This window comes from Chrysemys picta, chromosome 13 (genome assembly GCF_011386835.1).
Source record: "Chrysemys picta bellii isolate R12L10 chromosome 13, ASM1138683v2, whole genome shotgun sequence".
Lineage (NCBI taxonomy): Eukaryota > Metazoa > Chordata > Testudines > Emydidae > Chrysemys > Chrysemys picta.
The window spans coordinates 24253848-24281034 of NC_088803.1; the positions used below are offsets into that span (position 1 = coordinate 24253848).

The 27187-nt window shown below is 48.0% G+C and overlaps 1 protein-coding gene across 12 annotated transcripts in view; it reads right to left on the bottom strand.

Annotated features, from left to right (window-relative positions):
• The window catches only part of NDRG3 (NDRG family member 3), a 106670-nt gene that overhangs the window by 11117 nt on the left and 68366 nt on the right, over positions 1-27187 (bottom strand). For 10 of the 12 annotated variants that reach the window (XM_065566614.1, XM_008168153.4, XM_005295447.5 and 7 more), the window contains 7 exons: positions 25134-25169; positions 5116-5221; positions 4077-4197; positions 3470-3532; positions 3073-3133; positions 1153-1239; positions 352-408 (listed from right to left, as the gene is read on the bottom strand). In XM_065566614.1, the coding sequence (XP_065422686.1) occupies positions 352-408; positions 1153-1239; positions 3073-3133; positions 3470-3532; positions 4077-4197; positions 5116-5221; positions 25134-25169 (531 nt within the window). The remainder of the gene's footprint in view (positions 1-351; positions 409-1152; positions 1240-3072; positions 3134-3469; positions 3533-4076; positions 4198-5115; positions 5222-25133; positions 25170-27187) is intronic. The other 2 variants (XM_065566615.1, XM_065566613.1) reach the window with 1 other exon arrangement.

A 27187-nucleotide genomic window follows, 5' to 3' on the forward strand; every position in this document is an offset into this window, starting at 1 on the left:
TCCTTTATCGCTGGCTTTTCCCCAGAAGCCAGTGGAGACCTGCTCTGCACTGGGACCACAGAGGAAAGGGAGCTGTGAGAAAAGAGTTTTTTTTTAAGACCTGAGTTTGCATTGCAGACTATTAGAAAGATGCTGCTTCTCAGAGAGCTTCTAATGCCTGGATGGCATCACAGCTGAGAGACTGGCATCCGCATATGCCACACGACCCTACCATTCCTTTCCTAGGTGCAGGCAGGGGACGGGGCTGTTTAGGAAATCAGCTCTCCAGCAGGAGAGAGTGGAATTCATTCAAATTTTACTGCCTTGCCTGATGCTGAGAATGGAATGAAACGCAGCCTGCAGTTTACTTACATGACCAAAATGGTGAGCCAAGACAATGTCCACTATGTTGGTTGTCCAGCCTGAAAACTGAAAAGTAACAAAAACATCTCATGCAAATTCCTTTGTGAAACTTAGCGACAAATGACAGAAAAACTGTAAAGGCCAAACTAACTTTAGGTATGGGGAATGAGCCCCTAGAGCAGGGATCAGCAACCTTTGGCACGCGGCTTGCGAGGGTAAGCACCCTGGCGGGCCGGGACGGTTTGTTTACCTGCTGCGTCCGCGGGTTCGGCCGATCACGGCTCCCACTGGCTGCGGTTTGCAACTCCAGGCCAATGGGGGCGGCGGGAAGCAGCATGGGACGAGGGATTTGCTGGCCGCCACTTCCCGCTGCCCCTATTGGCCTGGAGCGGCGAACCGCGGCCAGTGGGAGCCGTGATCACCCAAACCTGCAGATGCGGCAGGTAAACAAACTGGCCCGACCCACCAGGGTGCTCACCCTGGAGAGCCGTGTGCCAAAGGCTGCCGATCCCTGCCCTAGAGTTTCGGAAGCACTTGACTCCTGCCAGAGAAGCATAAAGAACACAGCTCCCTGGAGTTCACCAACACATCCGAGAGAAATGTTCCAACCCCCTGGCCATGCTAGGGCCTTGAGTGACTCTGAGCTGACTGGTGATACCCATCATCACTTGCAATATTCCAGGGTCTCCTAGCCAAGCATGACCAACCCCAATCCTGCTTCCTTTGAGAACTCAGCCTGAGGGGCCTGGCTCAGTATCTTGTACAGTATGGTCTGCAGCACTCAGGCACAGAGAGAGAGAAGAGTCTCACCTTGGCTGCTGCCCAGTCCATCCAGCCTTTTGCACATGGATCAACATTGATGAGCACGAGCCCCTCCACCAGGTCAGGGTGATTGAGCTGCAGGGAGAGAAACACAGTGTGAGGGGCCCCAGGGGACCAGGAGGCACAATGGCTGGGGAACTCCCTGGGAGAGGCAGTGACAGCAAAATAAGAGGAGAACCTGTAACTGAAACCCTGATTAGATCATTGCTAACAATACTTCTCACAGAGCAGGGGCAGCAGCCTCACTCCATTCTACTGAAGCAAGAAAATCGAAGTGACTCTCCCAGGGTCACACGTAGGGGGTCCATAGCAAAGCAGGAAGAGATTTCTGTTGTCAGACGCTACCGGTGTGGTGCTCTGCTCTGTTCAATGATGATAATAGTGAGCTGCGTACGTGTGTTCCCTCTGTGTGCTGCCCCGGCTCTACGCAGATCGCTGACACAGCAGACCCTGAGAGAACCGCCAATGACCACAGACTCTGATAAGGTACGAAGGCATCTGGCCAGGTTTATTGTCAAATGAAGCACAGTAATAGTTCTCCGCAGACTCTACAGGATGTACTACGAATATGTGGCCCCTGACAATGGACCGGCTCAGTCAGTGGCGGGACTCTCCACTGCCCCCTAGGCCAGACAAAGACTTCCACTCAGAGGTGCATTCTTATACACAGGTACAAACAGGTTACACATCACTCCTGACATATTGAGGTACAGCCCCTCTATGCATTAGTGTGCTGCCTCTCCCCTGGTACAGGTTGGTTCCAACAAACAAGTCTATCCATCATATTGTTCTTTGGACCCTGTCTTTAGGACGGGTCAGCCTGTTCCTTATTATCTCTGTGGAATGTGTTCGTACCGGGATGTTCTGGTGCCATCCTGGCACACGCTCATCTTATTAGTGCATATATGTGAATACGTGCTTTTAGCAGCCTTCCTCTTGCCAACTTCTGTGAGCAGGGCCTGCCTCTGGCTCACAGCATAACTTTGCTTTATGTTAACACGGTCTTGACCATTACTTTAGTTCAGGTCTCAGGCCTCTGATACCAAGGGTTTATGTTTCAGGGACTCATCTTACTACAATTTCCAGTGCTGCACCCTAACCATGCCCCCACTCAGGTTCCTATAAATTGCAGGCCCATGACATGGGACACGTTGTCAGCACCCAGAATTCTCAGCAGGGACCGTTTGGGGAATATAGTTACATCTAGAGTCTTCTCAGTTTTAATCTGCTGATAGAAGGAAAGAAGCTGGTTTGAGCAAGGCATGGGGAACTCAGGTACTGTATTTACATTGCCCACACAGCTCTGCCACCGCACCTGCCCACGGGGAAGAGACCAAGACACGTTAAAACCACTTGAGATGTCCATTTTCTGGGCAGCTGGACACTGCCTAATACCCATGACCACGCTAGAACCTGAACCCAGACTGCTTATTGTGGGAAGCGAGAGCATCCGCTGCTGCACAATGACAGCTTTCAGTCTGGATTTCCTATCCGCCTTGGATCACTGGACTTTCAGCACAGGAAAGCTGTTGATGTTGCTCTAAGTCTGAACTGCAGATTTTAGAAATGGGATTTATCTTTCTAGCTATGAATGCTGAGATGAGATTCAGTACAGTGTGACCACGGAGCATCTACTTGTCTCCTCTCCTATGTGTGCAAGGGGCCAATCCCTAACCCCACTGACCTCTCCAGCAGCTTTCCACTGACTATAATGGCATCCCCATGCCAGGCACTCACCCCCAGTCTGGCAAGGCTGTAGAACAGCACTGCCTCTGTTTAACCCCTCAGGTACCCTAAGCAGCTTTCATTTGGCCATTTGGATGTATCCCGAAATCCCTGCTTCTCAGCCTATGCCCTGCAAAGAGGCAGTATGGTTAGTGGGGGCAGGGTGGAAAAAAACCTACTTACTGCAAACCTGCTGAGGATGTAAGCACCGGCTCCAACGCCAATCCCAATGATGCTTTTCAGGCTGCAATACAGACACATCAGAGTCAGAAGAGACACTCTAAACTCAAGCCCTGGGTATCCCCACCCCATCCAAGCCTCAGACCATCTCGCCTGGATCAAAGGCTTGTTCTCTTTTAGGCTCTGCAGTCACACAGCAGGCGTGCATTGGAACGTGTTCCCTGCAGAGACACTCCATGCCAAGGCTGTGTGCGCTGGGCAAGCACCTTGGGACAGCCATTGTCCACTGCACACAGCACAAGCAGAGCCCCGCAGGAGCACAGGGGGAGCTGCTGAAATGGCAGCATGGCCTCCTGCAATAATCTGACAGGAGTCAGCCTGGGCCCCTCTGCACACTCACCTCAGGTGGGTTAGAACAGCAGACAGCATTTCAGCCAGTTCATCCATACTAGGGTAGTGATACCTGAAACCCAAAGGAGAGGCTGGAATCAGCGAGCCTCCGAACACTGACCTCCAGAGGCGACACAGACGCCAGCCTTCCAATGACATTCCAAAAGCCAGGAGCGTTCGAATGGCGTGGGCTCTGGTATCTATGGTGCAGTGACACTGCAGCATGGCACATTACGGATCTCGCCCTATAAACTGTGTTCACAGAGATCTGTCCAGCACAGATCCCATGCTGGAGAATGGAGGGGTGGACCAAGCAACTCCAGTTATATATTAGTTTGGGTCAGTTGGGATCATGTGCTAAATCAAAAAGCTCCCAGCAGCATCGCTTCCAGCACTGGCTCTTAGCGATGCAAGTGCCTCCTCTGCTCCAGAGGGCAGAGACTCTGCTGGCTGGAGTGATCACTCCCCAGCTTCCCCTCCCCCTACCGCCAGGGCTGACCAGGTGGCAGCCTGCCTCTGCCAGCATTGGGAGCCCCATTTGGATTAAATAGCATCTTGGTGTGAGCAGGCCCTGAGCACACCTGGAGCTCTGAGAAGGGGCTTCTGAGAGTTCTTACCCAGTCGGAAAAGGGGGAGCTCCCTCCTGCTGGCCTGGCGCATCCACATGGCACACAGCAAAGTGCTGGGTAATTTCCTGCATGTCTTCAAAGTTAAAGAATGCATTGAAACAGGATTTGTCTGCAAGAGAAATGCCCAGTGAGCCTTGGACCCTGCCCAAATACTGCTACAACTCATGTTTGGAACAGCAGTGCCACCCACCTGTACCGACCCAAACAGGCTGCTCTGGAAACCCCATTGCTGCTGTGCATCGTTTGGACACCTGAAGCCCGGGGGTGCATGCTGTGACCAGGGGTCTGTTAAAGTCCATGTGACAGCAATCTAGGGAGTGTTCGGTGTTGGAAGAGCAGATGGTGGGGGTGGGGCAGAAACAATTGCAAGCTAACCTCACTGCCCAGCCAATCAGCCAGTCACCGCATTGCTCAGTTCACACAGACGCAGTCTATAGCAAGAGGACACAGGACTGAGGAACACAGGGGTTTGCAGCCAGACCAAGAGCCCCTGGTTACTCATGTACACAGGTGCTGGGCTTCTCCTAAAAGCAGTTGCGTGAGGGGCCTGGGAAGCTCGTGGGGGTGAAACCTATTGGAAGAGTGGCTGGGGTGATGAGGACCTATAAATAGCAGTGCCTGCCTTAGAACGGTTCTCAGCACCACGCCATGTCTGCCACTAACTAGTCTGCCCAGCCTCTCCATAAAGGAGAGGGCGGCGCGTGGGATGGCCTCGGGCAGCCAGCTCCATCAATCAGTGCTCAACTCAGCGGGGCCTTTGACTGGACTGCTGGCCGCTCTGCATCCTCACTGAGACTCCCCGCACCAGGGCCTTCAAGGCCTGCAGAGAGCTGCACTCCTGACAAGGGCCTTGTCGCGTGCTCTGTCCCCATCTCAGCTCCAGGCGAGCTTGATTACTGTGCTCTCTGCATCAAGGGACCAGGAGGCTCCCAGGGACCACTACGACTCTGAATCTTGCCTTAAAACCGACTCTTTAGAACCAATACAGGCTGATGGGGGAGAGAGTTCTTGGAGCAAGAGGACTTACGGTTGAGGCCAATGTCGTGGTAAGTGAGGATGACAGGTCTGTTCCCCTTCGGAGTGCCCCGCATGGTGACATGGACAACTCCAAAAGCTGTCTCGATGTCATGCTCCTGCAGAGAGAAGACAACAGTCTCACTACAGGGACGACACAGCACCACTAACACTGGCGAAGCCCCATGAACTCTCAGCTCCTCAGTCACAGCCCTACCCCCACGACCGCTCAGTGCGAGGTATCCTGCAGTACTTCCCGCCCCTTCTCGCTCACTGCTCTGCAGAGCCAGCACTGGCCACAGCTACCAGGCAGTTATTACACTTCACTGGCGCACAGCTGGGAGGAGGGCTTGGGACCAGGCCGTTTGCAATGTTAAGGTCTCTTTTCGGTCACTTTAGCAGGGTCTTTCTGGTCACATGCTGGTACAAGATTAGAAATTAACAGAACACAGCTTCTCCTCAGAGGTTTTCATAGTGGAACCCACACAACAGAGAGACTGTTGCCTGGGAACATTCACAATAGCACTGCGCCTGCTGGCCAAACAGCATTCCTGCGGCAACGGCACCCCATCCTCGGAGCAGCGACCCCAGGGAGCAGGTATGTCGCTCTGACTCCTCCAAGGATTTAACTTTGGAAATGTGAGCAGCCTGCATGCCTCACACCACAGCCTGGGGGATTCCCCAGCTCTCTCCCTGCAGTTCTAGTGGCACATCCCCCAGTGTGGACGTGGTTACACTATTATAAAGGTGTTTATTACCCATATAGCTATTCCTGAATGGGAATGGGAATAACGGATGTTTATACTGGTCTAACTGCATCCGTGTTAAGGCTTGCACCAGTATAACTAGCTCACCTGCCCAGCACAGTTACTCTGGTACAAAATGTGCATAGAGTAGGCCTCAGGCTCGCACCAAGTGAGAGGATTTTTCACTTGACCAGAGTACTATGACCACAGCCATTCTTAAACTGAATGGCCATAGAGAACAGGCGACAAACCTAATTGTTGGAGACCAAAAGCAAGAGGTTGTTTTAGAAGCAGGGTGACTTGTAGACCAGGCAGGGGGTCGCTTACTCTCAGGATTTACCACAGTCAAACTGAAGAGCTGGTGACAAGAGCTTTCAAACTCTACTGCAAATCAGAGCTGAGATCCCTAATGCAGAAGAGTATGTCTATCCCAGAACCTGAGTTGCCTTCCTCCCCACAGGGGGCATAGCCCCTCATATGCTTTGCTGTGTTCACAGATAATCAAACCTGTCTCTGTCTACGTCCCCTGACCTCTGAGCCCGCTGGCATCCTGGCACCAAAGCCAAGGTGCCTAAAAGCATCTGAATGCACAGCAACTGCCCCAACAGCCAGTATAGCAGCATCCTGCCAGACTGCAGCTCAACTGCAGGCATTCCTGGTGGAGTTTAAAGAGGCAGTACCAATTTACAGGATAGCTGGCCAAGGTTTTCCCCCCCAAACACAGTAAATGGGAAGACTCTGGTCTACCAATTACCAGCCTCCCTGCCTATCTAATCTAATCTATTCTAGTCATCCACCTGCTTTTATATCCGCCATACTACAGTACCCGAGAGCTAGTCAGTTACGCCTTGGCTACAATACTCCGAACTCAGTCCTTTCCAATGTCTTAACCACAGGACTGCAGCAATATGTTAAATAATAACAAATGAAATACAATAAAATCAGCTGAATGCAGTGGGAAGGGTGCAAGATCAAATAGACAAACGGCACGATAGTCCAGAAGTTAGACACTCTACCAGAACACTTGGCCATCCTGCACAGCCTGGGGAACGTATGGGATGCATGGAGGAGAGCACAGTATACACAGATTGCAGTGCTGCATGTGCACAACACGGCCACGTTCCTGTTCTATATGGATTGCAGGCACACAGTTTGTGCACCCATTTCACGACAGTGCCAAGGCCTGCTCTCCACACACTGCACCAGCTTAACAAAGGTGTCGTGCTGCACCAATTTAACTAAACCAGTGCAACTTCCTGTCGCCTGTCTGCACACTGGTTAAACTGGGTTTGCATCGGTTGAGCCTGCAGCACGGGCAAGCTAACCCATCGACGAGCACTCACGCACAAAGCTGCACTACGTAACTGTGTGCAGACCAAGCCCTGGAACAGGGGCGACATCCCAGAGAGATTGGCTCCCCGGTCTGACCTCTAACCCTTTTCCTGATGTAGGAAAGCCCTAAGGAGAGAGGGTTTGCCTGCTTGTAGAACCCCAAACAGTCCACATTTAAAACACGTTTTTAATTGGCTTTGGGTGGAAGCATAAGCATGGAAAATCTCAGCCCCAGAGTAATTTCGTAAAAAGTTCTGTGCAACTAGACTAGGGGGATTAGAATGGGAGTGGAATTCAGCTTTGTCTCCCTCTCGGCATTGCTAATGCGCCCATCGCTAAGGATACGATTTAGTCACGGAGATCATGGCAGCCATGGATTCCACGACTTTACCCCACCTCTGTGACTCCTTTGGCTTCAGCTGTCAGCGGCTGCCACCGGGGACAGAGCTGGGGTTGTGCGCCCCTGCCCTGTGTCTGGGGCCAAGACTGTGTGCGCTCTCCCTCCCTCCGTGGCTGCGGTCGGGGTTATGCGCCCCTGCCCCATAGCTGGGGCTGTGCATCCCCATCCGCCCCTGCCCCATGGCTTCAGCCAGGCTGTGTGCCCCCGCACCCTTGACCTGCGGCTGTGGATGAGACTGGATCCGGGGCTGTGCCTCCCCCATGGCAGCGGAGTTCATGCTGTCAGTCTTCCCTCTCCCCCCAGCCCTGCCCTCTGGCTATTTTTAGTAAAGTCACAGGCAGGTCACAGGCTCCTGTGAATTTTTGTTTATTGCCCATGACCTGTCTGTGACTTTTACTAAAACTAACTGAGACAAAAACTTCACTTTAGCCATCGTACAGAAACAAAGTTTTCTATGGTGCGCTAGAGGTAAGGAATGTAACCCTGGATACAACCATATATTTAAAAGAGCCAGCAGAAACCAGACTGCCAGAATGGCTACCACCTCTCATGAAAATATACAACCCGCTCTGATGCAGCCTTACCACAACATTATCGGTGTGCACATGAACACAATTTAGATTATACTGTAATCTTCCTTAGATGGCAAACAGAGACCACCAGTTACAGGCTGTACAGGCCCTAGAACAATGTGGCCCTGGCCCCTAGGTGCTATCACAATACCAATTAACAATCATCACAATCACACACATACTTCAGCCTCACGCCACACCCATAACTGGAGCAGAGGGATAAACACAGACATTTTCTCTCTGGGGCTTGTTTGTCCTTGCAAAGTGCCTGGATATTTCAGCAGGATGCAGGAGAGAGAGAGAGAGAGAGAGAGAGAGAGAGAGAATTCTGCAGCTGTTCCATCAAGGGGCTGGAGCAACGCTCAGTGCCCAGCAGGCCCAGAGCTGCAGAGGCAGCCACACACCGTCCAGAGGGCCGGCCCTTGGTGGTGTAAATCAGAGTGCTTTGCAGCTGCCTTCAACTCACTAATGCAGAGACGGTGCCCCTGGAGTTGGCAGAGCTCAGCATGCAGTGCTCCATTTTGAGCCACATGGAAAGACTGCCTGGGTCACGCTGAAGGACTGCATCTTGGGGCTTGATCCTGTGGCCACACCTCCATGTTAGTGTTGGGGGCAGCCACAGGACACTGTGCAGAACCCCCCGGTCTCCACCCTGCCAGTCCTGAATTACAGCTGTCTAGACTGGGCACACCACAACTAATAGCCAATCAAAACAAAGCTAACACACAGTTTAGTTTTAAAAGCGTCTGAATTTTTTTTAAAAGAGTGAATACGGACGTGACGCAGAAATCATGGCCAAATGTGGTGTAGGTAAAAAGACATCAAACTCTGGTGCAATGAACAGCAGATGGTGCCACCTCCCTCCCTGATCGCTGGGGGTTGGCCAGCCTGCGGACACTCCTTCTGGAAACCCAGCATCTGAACTCTCCACTCTTGACCGCTGTCAGTAAGTACCTGGATGATCAGATGCAAGGCTGTCCCCAGCCAGCGGGGACTGAGTGATTGCAATTCTCTCCTATTCCAGGTGGGAACATGCTGCTGCTGCCGCTATGTACTAAGGAAAGGAGAAAAATCCAAAGCACAACAGAGCAGTTCTGTGTTCTTAGCAACACACCACGCACATTACTGCCCAAACAATCCCCAGCTCGCTCCACACGTTCTCAAAGGCAACCAGGGCTCGCTACGGAACCCAGGCCTTCATCACACTTCAAGGCAGGATCCTTAAAATTAGGCCCCGGTGCTCCAAGGTGTAAACTGATATTCTGCCCAATTCCCGGAAAGGAGAAGCCTAGCACTGGGTAGGGTTGCCAATTTTGGTTGGACGTATTCCTGGAGGTTTCATTCCTGGCCTGAGGAGGACTGAGATGGATGCCTCCTGTTACTCCTGTCCCGCTTCCTATTATAGTCCTGCCTGGGAGGAGCAGAGTAGAAGCATGGGGCGGGCTGAGGTTTGAAAAGCTTCCTTTGGAGGGCCGGCGTGTGAATCTCCAGGGCTTTAAGGGTTGCCATCGAGTCCTTAAAGCTATGGAGTCTAGAGTCTGTCTGCTCTGAAAAGAGTCCTGAACAGCCAAAGGGTAGGTCCTGGATAGTATTCTGGAGCTCCAAGACCTGAAGCCAGGAGCTGTCTCTCATGGTTATGGCGGTAGCCATCGTGTGAGTGGCTGAATCTGCTGAGTCCAACGTGGCCTGTAGGGAGGTCCTTGCAACCACCTTGCCCTCCTCCAGGACTGCCCTGAACTCGGAGCGGGGTCCTCCAGAAGCAATTCACAGAACTTGGACAAGATGTTCTAGGAATTGTCGCAATAATGGCTGAGGACGCCTGCTGGTTGGATATGCGAAGCTGGAGCCCCTGCAGTGGAGAACACCTTCCAACCGAAGAGATTTAGCTTTTTAGCTTCCTGGGACTTGGGGGTCCGCCCCAGCTGTCCCTACCATTCCTTGTAGTTAGCCATCTCCACAGTACCCGGCTGAGGGTGGGTATAGAGGTGTTCATGCCCTTTAGACAGCACACAGTACTTGCGTTCCACCCCTTTAGCCATGGGGGGAATTGAGGCGGGTGTTTGCCATAACACCTTAGTTCTGGATTGTCTTAATGAGGGGCAGAGCCAACCTCGAAGGTCCTTCGGGGCCAGAATGTCCACCATGGGATCGGTCTCCTCTGAGACCTCCTCCACCTGCATATTCAGGTTCTGGGCCACCCTCCTGAGCAGGTCCTGATGCCCCTGGTGTCCATGGCAGACAGTGTGGTGGAGGTACCCGCCACAGCCTCATCCGGGGCTGCCTTTTGCTGACAAAACTGTGTAGTGTAGACAAGGCCTAAGACTGTTGGAACTTGTGATGAGAGAGACCTTTGCTTTGAATTCACTTAGCTTGTTAAATTAGGTATTAGTTGTGTTTTACCTTTTATTTCCTTGTAACCAATTCTGACTTTTATGCCTCATTACTTGAAATCACTTAAAATCTATCTTTCTCTAAAACAATAAAACAAATGTATTAATTATCTAAACCTGTACGTTTGGATTGAAATGCTGGGAAACTTCATCTGGGAGAACAAGATTTGGGCATACCATTTTCTATTAATGAAATGACAGACTATCTATGAGCTTGTATTGTCCAGGGGGGTGCTGGGCAGTATAAGACACATATTTCTGGGGGGAAAGTCTGGGACTGGGAGTAATGTACATGCTGGACGCTGTTTGTGAGCAGATCAGACGTGGTTGCTCTCATGGCGAAGCAGTGTAAAAGGCACTACAGGTCGGAGAATTGAGGGGATACAGCCATCCATCAGTCCAGACTGTACCCTGGGTAATGTCACATCCATCTTTACTGAAAACTCAGCAAACACATTTACTAGAGAAGGGTGAAGTATTTTCTTCTGCATAAAGCAAAGCAAATGTTACATTAATCCCACTCTGTGCTATCTTAGCTCTATGGGCCATGTAACACTGTAGGCCTAGGATCTGATCAACCAGTCTTGGGTGAAACTCGAGGAGTTCATCACTAAAATAAATAAATACATAAATGAAGTTCTGCTGCTGATAAAGCACCCCCCCACTCCCCAGAAACGTCCCTAACAAAGTTATAACCACCATGGTTGTAAAGTAAAGACACCCAGAGGCATTGCCGGGAATCCCCGGACGAGTGGCTCCTGACTGGCCATCAGGTGAAGTTAGTTTGAGCATTGCGAGTGGTGAGCATAAGAGATTTGCTTGGCATATGTGTTCTTTGTGTGCTGCTAATAAGTAGATGTTTAGAGTACAGCTGTGTAACGCTCTTTCACTGGGAAAATGTTCCGCAGATGGGGTCACGCCTTGAGCCCTCGGTAGGGTATAGGCAGGATGCCCAAGATTATGTGGGTAACAACACCACAAGAACAGCTCAGGTCATGAAGATAAGCCACATCAAGGCACAATTCGTTATACTTCACATCAGCAACACAAGCTGACCCGGAGCTCCGTCTCCGACTCCAATGGGTAACACCGCTGGTGGCATGAAAAAGGAAGGCTGATTCCAATGCACCAAAAGGACTGTTTCAGATAGCCTCAGAGCGCTCCCCATCACAGGACGGGGAGGGGAGAGAGGCTGGCAGGGAGCAAACAGGAAGAGTGCACTGAACAAGGGCTGTTTGGAAATTGCAGAAGTAAGGGCTCATGTTTTGTCTGCAGTGTCCATTTGAGTCATGAGTGACTGGCAGATCCTGCACTCCTGGAGTCAGAAAAGCAAGTATCAGGAGCACATGTTTAATGTGGGCTTAACATAAGAACATAAGAAAGGCCATACCGGGTCAGACCAAAGGTCGATCTAGCCCAGTATCCTGTCTACCGACAGTGGCTAATGCCAGGTGCCCCAGAGGGAGTGAACCTAACAGGCAATGATCAAGTGATCTCTCTCCTGCCATCCATCTCCATCCTCTGACAGACAGAGGCTAGGGACACTATTCCTTACCCGTCCTGGCTAATAGCCATTAATGGACTTAACCACCATGAATTTATCCAGTTCTCTTTTAAACTCTGTTATAGTCCTAGCCTTCACAACCTTCTCAGGTAAGGAGTTCCACAAGTTGACTGTGCGCTGCGTGAAGAAGAACTTCCTTTTATTTGTTTTAAACCTGCTGCCTATTAATTTCATTTGATGACCCTTAGTTCTTGTATTATGGGGAAAAGTAAATAACTTTTTCTTATCCACTTTCTCCACATCACTCATGATTTTATATACCTCTATCATATCCCCCCTTAGTCTCCTCTTTTCCAAGCTGAAGAGTCCTAGCCTCTTTAATCACTCCTCATATGGGTGTTCACCATCCACTGCTCAGCTATTAAATTCCTCCCTCCCCCAAGTTTACTCATGCCATGTCTTTCCTTCCTCTCTGAGGGGAAGAATTCTGGGAAGCGTGAGGGCAGGTGTACACTTAAGCACTGCAGTGGCCAACTACACGGTGCAGCTGCGCTTCTGTAGCGCTTCAGTGAAGACACTACTATGCCAATGGGAGAGCTTCTCCCGTTGGAGTAGTTACTCCACCTCCATGAGAGGCGGTAGTTACGTTGACGGGAGAAGCCCTCCCGTCAACATAGTCTACAACTGTCTACACCGGGAGCTAGGTCGGTATAACCCATTGCTCAGGGGCACCTCAGAGCGATATAGTTATACCGTGTAAGTTTATAGTGTAGACCTGCCTGAGACTCCCATCACAAGAGGGGGCTAATTTATGAAGGGCCCATGTGCTTCGCAAGTGCACTTCCACACCGCAGAGGAGTGACATTTGCCTGAGCAGTTCCACTCCCCTCAATCATTCTCCTCCCCCACAACTCCCAATAGTTTATTGTTGAGCTATATTGCGCACAAATGATGTATTCAGAAGGCCTCCCTCCTAAGCTGAAGCACAGCATGTGCCAGCAGCACCACGATGAAAGATGTGAAAGCGAAGGACACGGCCAAGGCATCATACAGCTTTAAAAACATAACATCCGTGTGTGTGTTAAAATAGCAAGTACATGAACGCTGAAAACAGATGAGAACAGCACGGTCATACTTTATGCCTCCCGACCTTGACAGTGTCCCTTTACACTAGATCAGAGTCCAGCTGCACATGGTAATAGCAAGTATTGAGATTGCTCGTTAGCTACTCTGAAGCACTGTTAATGGCTATTGCATAAAGGATGAAGACAGATCAACCTTTGTTAATGGCATGGCACTACCAATTTTCTGCAGGCAGGAACTGCACAGAATCCTTTCCCGGCCCAGGGTCCTGTATTCTTCTTGCGACAGACAGCAGCACAGGAGCTCCAGACACCAACTTGTTATACTGGTCTTGAGAACTTACATTTAACATCCCCGTCCAGCCAATCTCTTCAAAAGAGAAGCCAATGGAGCATGCCGTTGTCAGAGGTTAGAAAGCTGTTGTGAATGCTTGGGCTCCTATTTCTTTGAGTAGGCTTCATGGAAGAATTACATTCACATGTCCTAAAATATAACTTGTAAGTGGGTTTCCATGGAGTCTTGCTAACTCTCTAAAAATGTCATTTTATTTACAAAAATTCGACACTTTTCAAAAGATCCAATATTCAAGAGTGAGGAAATGAAGCTTCAGGGATTCAGCCACTTCTCCACTTGTGTATAACTCCTCACTCGGAATCACTCCACCTGATTACGGTTCAGTATTTTAGGCTCCTCAAGGCCCATGCAAACGCATGACACTGAGCTTCTCTCCTCTCTGATGAAGCAATACACTATAATGATGGTCCAATGATTAGGGCCAATTCTTTGCCCTACCACAGTCTCAGGCAGGTCACTAAGGCCTGGTTTACACACAGTTTTTTGTACCATTTAACTGGGTCAGTTAGGCGTGTGATTTATTACAGAACTAGTTAAATCAGTACAACCTCCTAGTATGGATGCTTTTATACCAGTATAGCCTATTCCCCCACATTCACTGGAATAAGCTCAGTATAAACACCTTTATACAGTATAACTGGGTGCACACTAGGAGGCTCGTACTGATATAGCTATACCGGGGTAGCTCAAGTGGTACAACTTTTGTGTTGGCCAAGACCATAGTGTCTCTGTGTCTCAGTTCGAGCTGTACAATGGGGACAATAGCCCCACCCCACAGGGTGTTGTGAGGATTGTGAGGTGCTCAGATACTACAGAAACAGGGGCCAGACAAGTACCTTAGAGAGACAGATCAATATAAGCAATAATTGAAATGCCCAGAGAAAAAGCTACTAGGTCTGTCGATTAATCGCCGTTAACTCATGCAATTAACTAAAAAAAAAATTAATCACGATTAAAAAAAATTAATCGGGATTAATCATAGTTTTAATTGCACTGTTAAACAATAGAGCAACAATTGAAATGTATTAAATATTTTTGGATGTTTTTCTACATTTTCAAATATATCAATTTCAGTTACAACACAGAATAGAAAGTGTACAGTGCTAACGTTATATTATTTTTGATTACAAATATTTGCACTGTAAAAATTATAAACAAAAGAAATAGTATTTTTCAATTTACCTCATACAAGTACCATAGTGCTATATCTTTATCATGAAAGTGCAACTTACAAATGTGGATTTTTGTTGTTGTTACATAACTGCACTCAAAAACAAAACAGTGTAAAACTATAGTGCCTACAAGTCCACTCAGTCCTACCTATTGTTCAGCCAATCGCTAAGAGAAACAAGTTTCTTTACATTTATGGGAGATAATGGTACCAGCTTCCTAATTACAATGTCACCTGAAAGTGAGAACAAGCGTTCACATGGCAGTGTTGTAGCCAGTGTCGCAAGATATTTATGCGCCAGATGCGCTAAAGATTCATATGCCTCTTCGTGGTTCGGCCACCATTCCAGAGGACATGCTTCCATGCTGATGACGCTCGTTAAAAAAAATGTGTTAATTAAATTTGTGACTGAACTCCTTGGGGGAAAACTGTATGTCTTCTGCTCTGTTTTACTGGCATTCTGCCATATATTTCATGTTTTAACAGTCTCAGATGATGACCCAGCACATGTTGTTCGTTTTAAGAACACTTTCACTGCAGATTTGACAAAACGCAAAGAAGGTACCAATGTGAGATTTCTAAAGATAGCTACAGCACTCGACTCAAGGTTTAAGAATCTGAGGTGCCTTCCAAAATCTGAGAGGGACGAGGTGTGGAGCATGCTTTCAGAAGTCTTAAAAGAGCAACACTCTGATGCGGAAACTACAGAACTTGAACCACCAAAAAAGAAAATCAACCTTCTGCTGCTGGCATCTGACTCAGATGATGAAAATGAACATGCATCAGTCTGCACTGCTTTAGATAGTTATCGAGCAGAACCTGTCATCAGCATGGACGCATGTCCGCTGGAATGGTGGTTGAAGCATGAAGGGACGTATGACTCTTTAGCGCATCTGGCACATAAATATCTTGTGACGTCAGCTACAACAGTGCCATGCAAACGTCTGTTCTCACTTTCAGGTGACATTGTAAACAAGAAGCAGGCAGCATTATCTCCTGCAAATGTAAACAGACTTGTTTTTCTGAGCAATTGGCTGAACAAGTAGGACACAGTGGACTTGTAGACTCTGAAGTTTTACATTGTTTTATTTTTGAATGCAGTTTTTTTGGTACATAATTCTACATTTGTACATAATTCTACTTTTGTAACTTCAACTTTCATGATAGAGAGATTGCACTACAGTACTTGTATTAGGTGAATTGAAAAATACTATTTCTTTTGTTTTTTACAGTGCAAATATTTGTAATAAACATAAATATAAAGTGAGCACTGTATACTTTGTTTTCTGTGCTGTAACTGAAATCAATATATTTGAAAATGTAGAAAACATCCAAAAATATTTAAATAAATGGTATCCTATTATTGTTTAACAGTGTGATTAATTGCACAATTAAACACGATTCATTTTTTTAATCACTTGACAGCCCTAAAAGCTACATTAAGACAGAGTTAAGGTGGAGGGCACGTATCAGTGATTTAGGGAAGAACTGTAATTTATCCCCAGAGCAACCATTATAAACTCGGGAAATACAGAGTTAAATGCAAACATAAAATAAATCCAAACATGTGAAGATGTGGAAATGCAATGAAAGCACCCACACAACTTTAACTCTGTCCTGTAGTGACATCATGAAATAACCATACAACTACGATTAATACATAACAGGGTTTGTCATTTCAGAGTAAACTGATTTTTAAAGACAGTTTTTCATTTTTTTCCCTCATGACCGGATTTCTTTTCCGGTTAACCTGGACTCTGAATTTCCTGGCTTTACAATGCTGCTTGTTATTTTGGGCATTGCAGAATTCTGGCTTTCCAACCCTCATGAACCATTTCAACCAGGCAGCATGGTCAAGAAAGCAGTTCCAGGTCTCTGCTCACCTTTCATAAGTAGCATGCTGACATCAGCACCCCCTTTTCTCTCTCTGTGGGGGCAAGGGAGCAGTACCAGAGACAGACTGGATTAAATGTTGTTGTGTGTCAGGCAGAGGTCACAGCCTTAGAGTGCATTTTTTTTAAATGACAACGTACATTTCAAATGTCAGGAGTGTCTGGAAAAGGTGGAGAATTTTATGTCAACAGGGCATTCACCTCTCAAAAACAAACACAAAGGTTGCACCGGCACAATAAAGACACAAACTCGGTTCCACTAACTGCAGGTCACCAACACCATCTGCCCATCAGCCAGACAGCCAGCCCTCAACAAGACTATTTAATCTGCCATCTGCTTGCTAAGGGGGGGGATAAGCTCAGCCCAGCATTTCATTAGAGCTCAAAAAGCTGGAGCGTGATGGGGGTCTGAGATTCTAGGTTAATACATTTTATTTCCGAGAATGAACTAGATTACTACTACTAATGAAAAAGGAAGAAATTTACCGTTTACTCTCATGTCAAATGGTTACCAGATTATTCAGGGGTTGTTTTAAATGGAGTAATGGCACCCTGACCATTGTTTATCAGCATCTAGTTGTGTTTAGTGGTGGCTACATGGGTATCAGAAAAAGAGCACAATGTCCTCCATTGGTCAGCTGCAATGCAGGCAGACAGGCTGGGAGCCCCTCCACACCACTCCGACCCAGAAAAACAAGTCTCTGGAGCAAGAGGAGGGGCTTGCAATTTGGATTAGCATAGACCTGTTTCAGACCAGTCAGGCCAAGCCTAGATTTATACATAACTGAAAATAAATACTCCAACCGCCTGGGAAGTTAGCAACAGCTTACAAAAGGGGAAGTGCACATAGCCTCACACAGCAACGAGTGCTGAAGCTTTAGTGAGAGCAGCATGTATAAAATGTGCTCTGTGCACCATGCTGTTCAGAGGAACATCTCCCTCTACACCAAGGACATTCCAAGCAAGACTGAAAATAGGAGCTGGGACTCAATTAATTTATCTTCTTAGCAGATAAATATTTATCCCAAAACATGAGCACCTGACAAACTAACGTGGAGCACCCTGAAACTCGAGCGTTCACCTGGAACGAGTTCTGGATTTGTCATACCAGATCAGAACATGGTGCCATCCAGTGTAATATTCTACCAAGAGAAAAGTCCACAATGGCCCTGGTCAATTGTGAAAGGCTCAGACATGAGGAAAATGACTTCTGACCCTGTAGGCAAATCAGCTTATGGCCTGAAGCATGAGATTTGCTTACCCACGGTTGGTACGCTTCTGACCTCTGCTCTGCTCAGTCCATGTCTCCTCATGCTTGCTGTCTGGGAAAGGCAAGACTCTGAACACCAAAGGGTTCATGTTCCAACAAGACTGATCATGTAAGACTGTGTTCTCTGAAACCATCCTGCTGAAGAAGGATGTTCATAATATTAGCCCAGCTCAGTCTAAGGCAGTTTCAGAGTAGAAGAGTGAGGAAAACTCACTTCTAGCATGGGCCTTGTCTGTGCACCAATTTGCACCTATTTAGTTAAAACAGTAGCCTGTGGGAACACACTTATTTCCACTTAAACCAGACTTATTTAGATTTCATTTAAACCTGCTCCTTATGGAATTAAGCTAAAGCAAAGAAGCCTGGTTTAAACCAATATCTCTGCTCATTCACCCTTTTGCACCAGTTTAACTAAATCAATTTAAAAATCATACCATAAGTTCAACCTGTGCCACTCTGCATGCAGACAAGCCCCCAGAATCTATGAAAATTGTGATTCAAAGCTCAGTACCAAGACAAGTGCAGTTGTGACAGTATTGGAAATCCATGAAGATGTATGTTGGGGGAGAAAAATAGGAACGTACCATATAACTCCACAGAAACATGGAGGGAGAGGGTGAAAAATCAGGTAAAGATACAGCCTGAGGGACAGGACTGTGAAAAACCAAAACTGACCAGTTTCATGGGCAAGTCAGTGACTCTATCACAATTCATGGCTTGTGTTGGATAAGGAAGTCTCCAAAGTTCAGTTCTATTCTGAAAATTGACTCAAAATGTATAGTGGGTTTTTAGGTCAATAACTTCAGACTGAACTTGCTCTTGTACTCCTGGTATCTGCCTGTGTGCTCCCCCAGATGGAAAAAAATTGGGTCCCCTTCTATTTACTTGTCTTTCAGGAAGATAGAGCCTGAAGCGCTTTTGCAGTTACTTACAGTTCATGGCAAGTTGGGCAACTCACTGCATGAGCAAAGCACAGAAAGCCAGACAGCAAACTGGAAAGAGTTTACAGATGAGCCCTACAGGGTTTTTAAAATTGGACACGTCCCTTTTTGATTTTGTTGTGATTCAGGGAGGCCTGGAAGGATTTCCCTCCCCCCACTCCTCCCCAACTTGTATTTTGTTAAACATGAAGGAAAAGTTGCCTTTTAAAGTGGCTGGTTAGCAGGGTCCACAGGGACAGGAGAGGCACAGCAATCGAGCCCATTTAACAATGTAAGAAGCATCTATTGCAATAGTTCCAAACTTTATTAATTCACACACAGCCTTCTTTATAAGTTGTCATGAAGTGAACTGATGGAACATGAAACTCATGTAGCACAGTTTGGGAACCCGGGATCTACTGCATGCAAACATATGAGCTGGATAAAGATGAATGTGTCAGACCTGAAGGGGACATGGCAACAACTGTAGGTGTTCAGTTAAACAAGAATCCTACTCTGCTCACCAGCAGGTTTATAGCCGAACTCGCAGCAGGAGCCTAGCCTGCATTCTCACTCGGTGAAGCCATTCGTATCAGACCGCATTCTCAGACCAGCTACTGATAAAGCCACATGAAGCCTTCACAGCAATAGTAGCTTCTCATTCTGATGCAGCACAAAGTAATGCATGCTTCTGTGTGAACGACTAACTTGTGACTGAAGAGGAGTTTCATTGGTGGAGGCTTTATGCTGCTTGTGCTATGCCAAGCAGCGGTCAAATGAAACCAGTCTCTTTCCAGCAGTATCAGTTAGGAGATAATACACGTGGGAATAGCTTCTTGGCCCAAGTCAGATGCATGCCCAGGCTGCTGTCTGCACTAAATGAAAATGTTTTCCCAAGAGCCAAACAGAAGGGTAAATCTTATGGTGGTGGTTCAGGGACCCCATAGAACCTATAAGATGAAAGCATGGGATATTTTGGGCAGTGTGTCCTGCCCCCCCATTCGTGTGGATTGGACCATTCTGTTTAAGGTCATGCTGTTTCCATAGGAACAGTCACTGTCATGCAGGATCACTGGCCCATCTAGTCTGGGACCCTGTTCCTTTTCATCGCTGTAACTGGGTACATGAGAATTTACCTGCTAATGTCATTTCTGTGGGTCTAGGTAACAGCTGAGCCCATCAGGGACTAGACCTTTTGGCAGATCTGGCCTTGCATCCATCCCTTGTGAGCCCTACATTTCATTCTGACCTCGCACAGACCAATTGGTAAGACAAATGAAGCCAGACACTCCTCATGAAGGGGAAGCACTGACCAAAAATACGACACTATTCCGCCCCTGGGAGAGCCTGAGGAGTTGCTGTCTGGGGCCACAGGAGGAAAGATTTTACTTGCTAAGATCATTTCTGTGGCTCCAGACTAGCCATCCCAAAGGAACTCACTACAGTGAAAAACCTAGGATAAGGAGGGTGGGACAGAAAAAACCATCTCTACCTACTTGACTTCACATCTGCCCGAAGGGGCATATCTGAAGAGTCAGTGAGTCAGTAGCGCTTGGTGAACACATGCACTAATACCAGGCAGCCACCCTGCAGATCTCCTGATACATGATTTCTCATATCCTTGCTCAGGAATTTGCTACAATCCTGTCAGAGTGGGCTCTAAGCCCAGCATGGCTAGCTACCCTAGCTACGGAGCAAGTTTGGTTAGATAGGTTCCGATTCACTCAGATCATACATCTGGAAGCAGGAAAGCTTTTTTGGCTCCCTGCCAAGAAGAAATAGGGGGAATCTCATTTTCCTTCCATTCTTACTTCTAGCTAGTAAAGGTTTAGATGTGTGTTGTGCCCATGGATGTAAGCAAAGCCCAAAGCTGGGGACAAAGCGCCTAAAGCCAGGGACAGTTTCCTGGTGATGGTAAAGAAGGATATCAATGTAAGTCAGAAAGAAGGGAACATGTATCAGACTATTTGAGGTGTGCATTAATGGAAATACTGGTGCCCGTATTTGTCAGCCATTAGTTTGTCTGTGGCTAGTTGCGTTTAGTGGTGGCTACATGAGGGTTTTGTCCACTGGTCAGCTGGGATGCAAAAAGACAAGTGGAAAGCTTCTCCATGCTGCTCTGTTCAAGAGAACAATTCCATGTGTACACAACAACATTGAAGTTATGCAGACTCTGAAAAACCAGCATGACCCACCAAAGGATTTTAGTGGTCCTCTACTCCTTAAAGTTGTCTGTCCATGGTCTAGAATGCCCCAGTTTTAGGGCTTGTTAATTTATCATTGGGGGAATTACAGTAGCTGGTGTATTAAGAATGAAGTGGAAATGCTGCTCTAGGTCCCAGGTCTGAACTCAGAAGAGTGCCTGGGCCAGATCACAGTTCTGAACACAACAGGGGCAATGCTGCTGCCGCCACTTCAGAAAGAACAAGGCAAACGTCATACTGCTTAGTTCAAAGTTAAACTCCCAAGTTAATGAATGAAGTAATGGCTTCAGAAACATCCTGCCAAGCCTAAAAGGGGTGAGTTAAACTGGACAGGAAAGCTGGAATCAGGGCTAGTCACTGTTAATAGTGACTGCTGAAAAACGTGAACCCTGGTCACAAATGAAATACAAATCAAACAGGAATAACAACTGTCCTCTCAGTCCCAGAAAGAGACTTCTGCCCTCCAAACACAGGCAAAGCTACCCTCCGGCAGTGTCTGGACTCTGCCACTAACCCCAAGTGCTGCGTTTGATGCATCAGTTCCTCACAATCAGCGAACAACATTTTCGTCCAGTTCAGTTCCCAGCCTGCTGAGAAAGAAGCCAGTGAAACACACACGTAATCAAACCTGGCACTGCAGGGCTGCTATTGGGAAGTAGCTCTTCGGCAGAGTTGTGCTACAGGCCTTGATCACAGGGATATTTACAAAGAGGGGCTTGGGGAGGGTATTGTGGAAAAGAATACTAATTATGTCACAGCCCTGTCACCAGGTGACATCCTTTTGTACCCCCTTTGTAAAAATCTCAGACCCTCGCCCAAGCCAAGAAAGAGCGCAGCCCTTCCCCTCTCCCTCCAGCACTGCACAACTGGCTTATGGGTGTAGATTTTGTGCTCCTTGTACAGGCCACTGTCACAGGCAGGAGACCCAATTAGACCAACCTCAGGTCTGAGTTGATGTAACAGATGATATGCTTCAGCAGTGGTGGGAACCTAAAGCCACTGCTTAGGTCTGATCCAGCATTCCTTGGCGCATGGATGGCCGAGGCAGATGGCCGAGGCAGACAGCCGTGCCCCGCAGTGGCACTTGGCAGGAGGAGGAAGAGGAGGCGGTGGCAGCACTGAATCACAAAGGCAGCTGTAACTGGATGCTAAAAAGACACTACAATGAATTGAGAGCTCCTGCAAGCAGCATCCTGGTTCCTGCTCAGTTGTTGCCATGGACACCGGTCCTCCACTGATCCAACCCACCAAGATCAGGCATTCCTCTGCCGGCGCTCACTTCACTGCCGTCTGCTGGCTATGGGGCTGCTTGGCAACTTTGCCACAATTCAGCAGCGTGGGGCGAACGCAGGCCTCAGCTACTCTGCCACTTCGAGAGGGCCTGGGGTTGAGACAAGTGAGGGCAGAACAGGCCCACGTGGAGCTCGTCCACACATGGCTTAGCTGGCTGCCCACCCCCTTTCTATGGGGTAGGGCTCCCCTGTGTTCCAAACACGTCTGGTCAGTCTCTACAGACTGGGGTGTGCCTTGGGGAGAGCGTGTGGGAGGTGGTGTGGCTTAATGGGAAAGGGGGGCTGAAGAGAAGCGAGGCCTTTTATAATATCATGGGGGCTTTCCTGTCCCCCTCTTGGACCAGCACCTTCTGCCAAGCTTGGACAGCTGCCAGCAGGGAGAGAGAGGGAGCCAGCTCTGAACAGGCAAAGCCCAGGCTGCTTTGGAGGTTCAGAAGATGCCCAGGGAATGGTTAAATACTGCCCTCTCCCATCCCCTGGCCCCAAGCACACCGCACCTGTGCTCCCCTTACTCACCACACACAGGCCCCAGCAGGTAGGGCCTGTGCTCCAAGCTCCCTGATCACCTCCTGACCCAAGCACACTGCATCTGTGCTGCCTGCACACATACAGACCCCGGCCCCATGCACAGCACCAGTGCTCCCCTCCTAGGCCCAAGCCTGACAAACCTGTGTGCCTCTCCTCAGCACAACCAGGCCTGGCACCTGAGCTCCCCTCGCCCTTTCCTGCACACAAACAGGATGGTGGGGGAAACCTGTTTTCATTGCATTAGCTACTCTGAAGGCAACAAAAGCAAAGTGATTCAGAGTCACTGCTGCTGTCTTCCCCTGCCCCTCTGGACACTGTGGCTGTATCAGGGTTTGATTAATGCTCTGAGGCAGGGGTAGGCAACCTATGGTACGTGTGCCAAAGGCAGCACGCGAGCTGATTTTCAGTGGCACTCACACTGCCCGGGTCCTGGCCACCAGTTCAGGGGGCTCTGCATTTTAATTTAATTTTAAATGAAGCTTCTTAAACATTTGGAAAACCTTATTTACTTTACATACAACAATAGTTTGTTTATATATTATAGACTTATAGAAAGAGACCTTCTAAAAAGTTAAAATGTATTACTGGCACGCAAAACCTTAAATCAGAGTGAATAAATGAAGACTCAACACACCACTTCTGAAAGGTTGCCGACCCCTGCTCTGAGGACTTCAGAACAATGGCAATTTTAAAATCCACTTGCAGCTGGGATAACTAGGCCCAGCAGGCAGAGTTGGAGCCCAGCTGCCCTGGATTGTCACGTCCTGCCCGCCCACAAACCAGTACTTTGTATCTTTTGATAGGGCGCTCCCCAAAGACACTGAGAGAGAAACTGCCTGATTGCTGCTGCATTTATGGCTCTGCCTTTTCGGGCAGCCAGAGGAAGCATTCCCAGAAGCTCCTCTAAAAAGCTGATTTGTATATAGAGTGGAGTCAGACAGCCCTTGACAGCCCACTTCTGCAGCTACTTTGCTAGCACATCACAGCAGTGAGCGCTGGCCCTGCCCTTCACAAGCAGAATGCTAGAGTAGCAGCAGCAGAGTCCTCACAGCAGGGCAGGAAGAGAAGCCACCGGCCATATGTGGTTCCATGTGTTGCTCCAGTCTGTTTTGACTGGGTGCAGGATGGGGTGTCACTTGACACAGCAGCTTGGGCCTGCCCCGTGACAAGCCTGCCAGATAACACCATGTGCTGCTCAACGAAGAATCATCCCAACTGCAATACAGGGAAGTCATGTGGTTTAATTGTTCCTCTATAGGGATCATTCTGTAGCAACAAGGCAGAGACCATGGTTGTCTTCTGCACTGGTCTATCAGGATGAATCGTGTCAGGAGGAATTACTACAGCTTTACCATGAATGGGCGTCAGGCAATCTGCCCATCTCTGGGTCAACTGATCCCAACACTTCACATCTTCAGAGTGCTTAACCACCTGAACTACTGCAAGAACAAGCCATTGTGCCACCTGCCCCCCTTGCCAGCCAATGCGCGGGGTGGGATCTGCATCTTCAGACCAATTTGGTGGCACACGCAGCAGAGCTGCATGAGTTTAACATGTTGCAAGTAACAAACTTACAGGAGACAAATCAGTCCAGCACTGGGTGTTACTGCAACAGCAAACATGGTACAGTGCGCCAAAGGAGCATGTCTAGAATACAAGCAACTAGTCATGCCCAGTGACAGCTTCCAGCTCCATTCCCAGGCCTCTGTTTTACATATAAAATGACACTGCTTATTTGCTGAGACTGCCACTTTGTGGGACAACAGGAATTACGCCCCCCATTCTTCCTCCCAAAGCTACACATCCATGCCCTTTGATAAGTATACACTGCCAAATGGTAGAGCTCATGAGCAGAGGGCAGAGATGCAGGAAAGAGCAGGCACTGCCTGACTGATGCAGTGCATAGGTGGAACACACCCAGCTTCCCCACCATTTCCCTTCGCTACTTTAGACATCCCTGGAAGGGTCTGATGGTGTTAGGAATTTTCTTGCCAACTCACTGAATCTTGCAGCTCAGTCTGAGCCCTAATTTGACATTCTTGTCATGGAGCTCACTGTGTCACCATTTGGCACTGGGACTTCACTGCAGGGGAAGCTGAGCTGGGAGGGCGATGGTCTTGTTAACACAAACAGTAAAACAAGCAACAACGGAACAGAGGGAGGGAGAAGGCCCGGGACTGGAGGCTGCTTCCCAGGAGATTTTTCTAGTTCTGCTCAGTGAAATCTTTACAGGCTCAAGGCAGAAGACTGAGCTAATAAAGGCCCATCTGAACTTCGATGGGTCATCTTTGCGTTCAGCATTGGTTACGGCATAGGCCATTCGCTGCTTTCTGTGCAGAGGCTGTCTGTAACAGATGGCTGCATGCTCCTTACCTGGCAGTCAAAGTCCTGGAAGTTCCGAGCAGCATTCTGTCAATGAGAAAAGGAAAACCGTCAGTGTTCAGCACGGCTCCCCCAGAACAATCGACAAACCTGCTGTCAACAGCTAGGCAGGAGGCCCCCTTGGGGGCCTGCGCTTTGGCACAGCAGCTTGGACTTGCTGCTCTAAAGGCCAGTGTGTCACCAGAATGTGAGCTAAATACAGGAAAAACAGTTGGCATTGTGGAGAAAACTCCTTGGAAACCCACTACTGCAGGGACCCATGTGGATCAGCCAATCAGCCCATTGAAGGCCTGGTCTACACTACAAAGTTTTGCCGGCATAACTATGTTGGGTAAAGTCAACATAGCTATGTCAGCAAAACCCCTGGTGTGGACACAGCTACACCAACAGCAGAGTGCTACTGGCCACTGAGCTGATGCTGTTTGGGGAGGTAGTGTAACTAGGCCAGCAGTCTCCTCCTGCCGGCTCTGCTGACATAGTGGCCAAGACTACTGCAGTGCTTCTCAACCAGGGGTACGCGCACCCCAGGGGTATGCAGAAGTCTTCCGAGGGTACAGTAACTCCTCTAGATATTTGCCTAGTTTTACAACAAGCTACATAGAAAGCACTAACAAAGTCAGTACAAACTAAAATTTCATACAGAATTGCTTACACTGCTCTATATACTATGCATAGAGTACAATATTTATATTCCAGTTGGTTTACTTTATAATTATATGGTAAAAATGAGAAAGTCAGCAATTTTTCAGTGATAGTGTGCTGTGATGCTTTTGTATTTTTAGGTCTGATTTTGTAAGCAAATAGTTTTTAAGTGAGGTGAAACTTGGGGTATTCAATACAAGGTGTCTGGAAAGATTGAGACCCACTGCTCTATTGTACACAAGCACTAAGTCTCTGACCATGTCCAGCATCAGAGGCAGGTTCAAGAACCCTTCAGTGAGTAATTATGGAATAACCTGTCCATAAGGGAAGTGACCTGGAGTGAATGAAGAGCACTAGTTTCATTAGGAGGGTCTGCTCATCACAGCTGCCATTATCAATTTGAATGCAGAATTATTTAAGGCAATACTGCTAAATCTTAGCTTCACAAAATTCTCCATTTCCCTGTTATACCCTAAATGAGACCAAACCCCCATTCACTTAGGGGGATGGTGGATATTTACCAATTCATAGATTAAGGCCAGAAGGGCCGTTGTGACCAGCTAACCTGACTTCCTGCATAGCACAGGCCAGAGAATCCGCTCAGCAATTCCTGCATCAAACCCATGACTACTGAACAGGAGCAGATCTTTTAGAAAGGCATCCAATCTTGATTTAAAGGTTTCAAGGGATAGAGGATCTGCCACGTCCCAAGGTAATTTGTTTCAGTGGTTAATTAGCCTCACTATTAAAAAGTTGGACCTTATTTCTAGTGTGAATTGGTCTAGCTTCAGCTTCCAGCTACGAGTCAATCTTATTATGCCTTTGTCTGCCATACTGAAGAGCCTTCTATTATAAGATCTTCTCCCCATGTAGGTACTTACAGATGGGTCAAATCACCTCTTAACCGTCTCTGATTTTAGACAGAGCAGGCAGCAACATCTATAGCTAAGGTTGTCTAACTCTTTCTATTATAAGACCCTGTTTTCAGTTATTTCCCAAACTTTGACAGTTCAGGCTGAATGTCTGCCTCAGGCTGAATTTCTGTTTTGAACATTTTAGCTAAACTGGTCCCACTGTTTCCAAGAAAAAGGTTGTGGAAAAGTATGTTTTTGCCCATGTTAAAAATGCTTACAACCATTTTGTTGAGAACCTCTAGTGCCTTCCTGCTTTGGAGCAGGGTCAGATATGTACCTTTTGCTGTAAAAATCCCCGCAAATTTGTTGATGCTCACACTTTGCACATGGTCAGTAGAGGTTGGTCAGAAGCTGGCAGCTAAATTCTCAGCAGATTCCACAGAAATTTAGCATGTTCCAGCCCAGAGCTGCAGGGGTTGCACAGGCCTTTCCTTGCAATTGATCCTCCCACTATTAGGCATCAGAACTGAGAGCAGAGACACTGTCTTG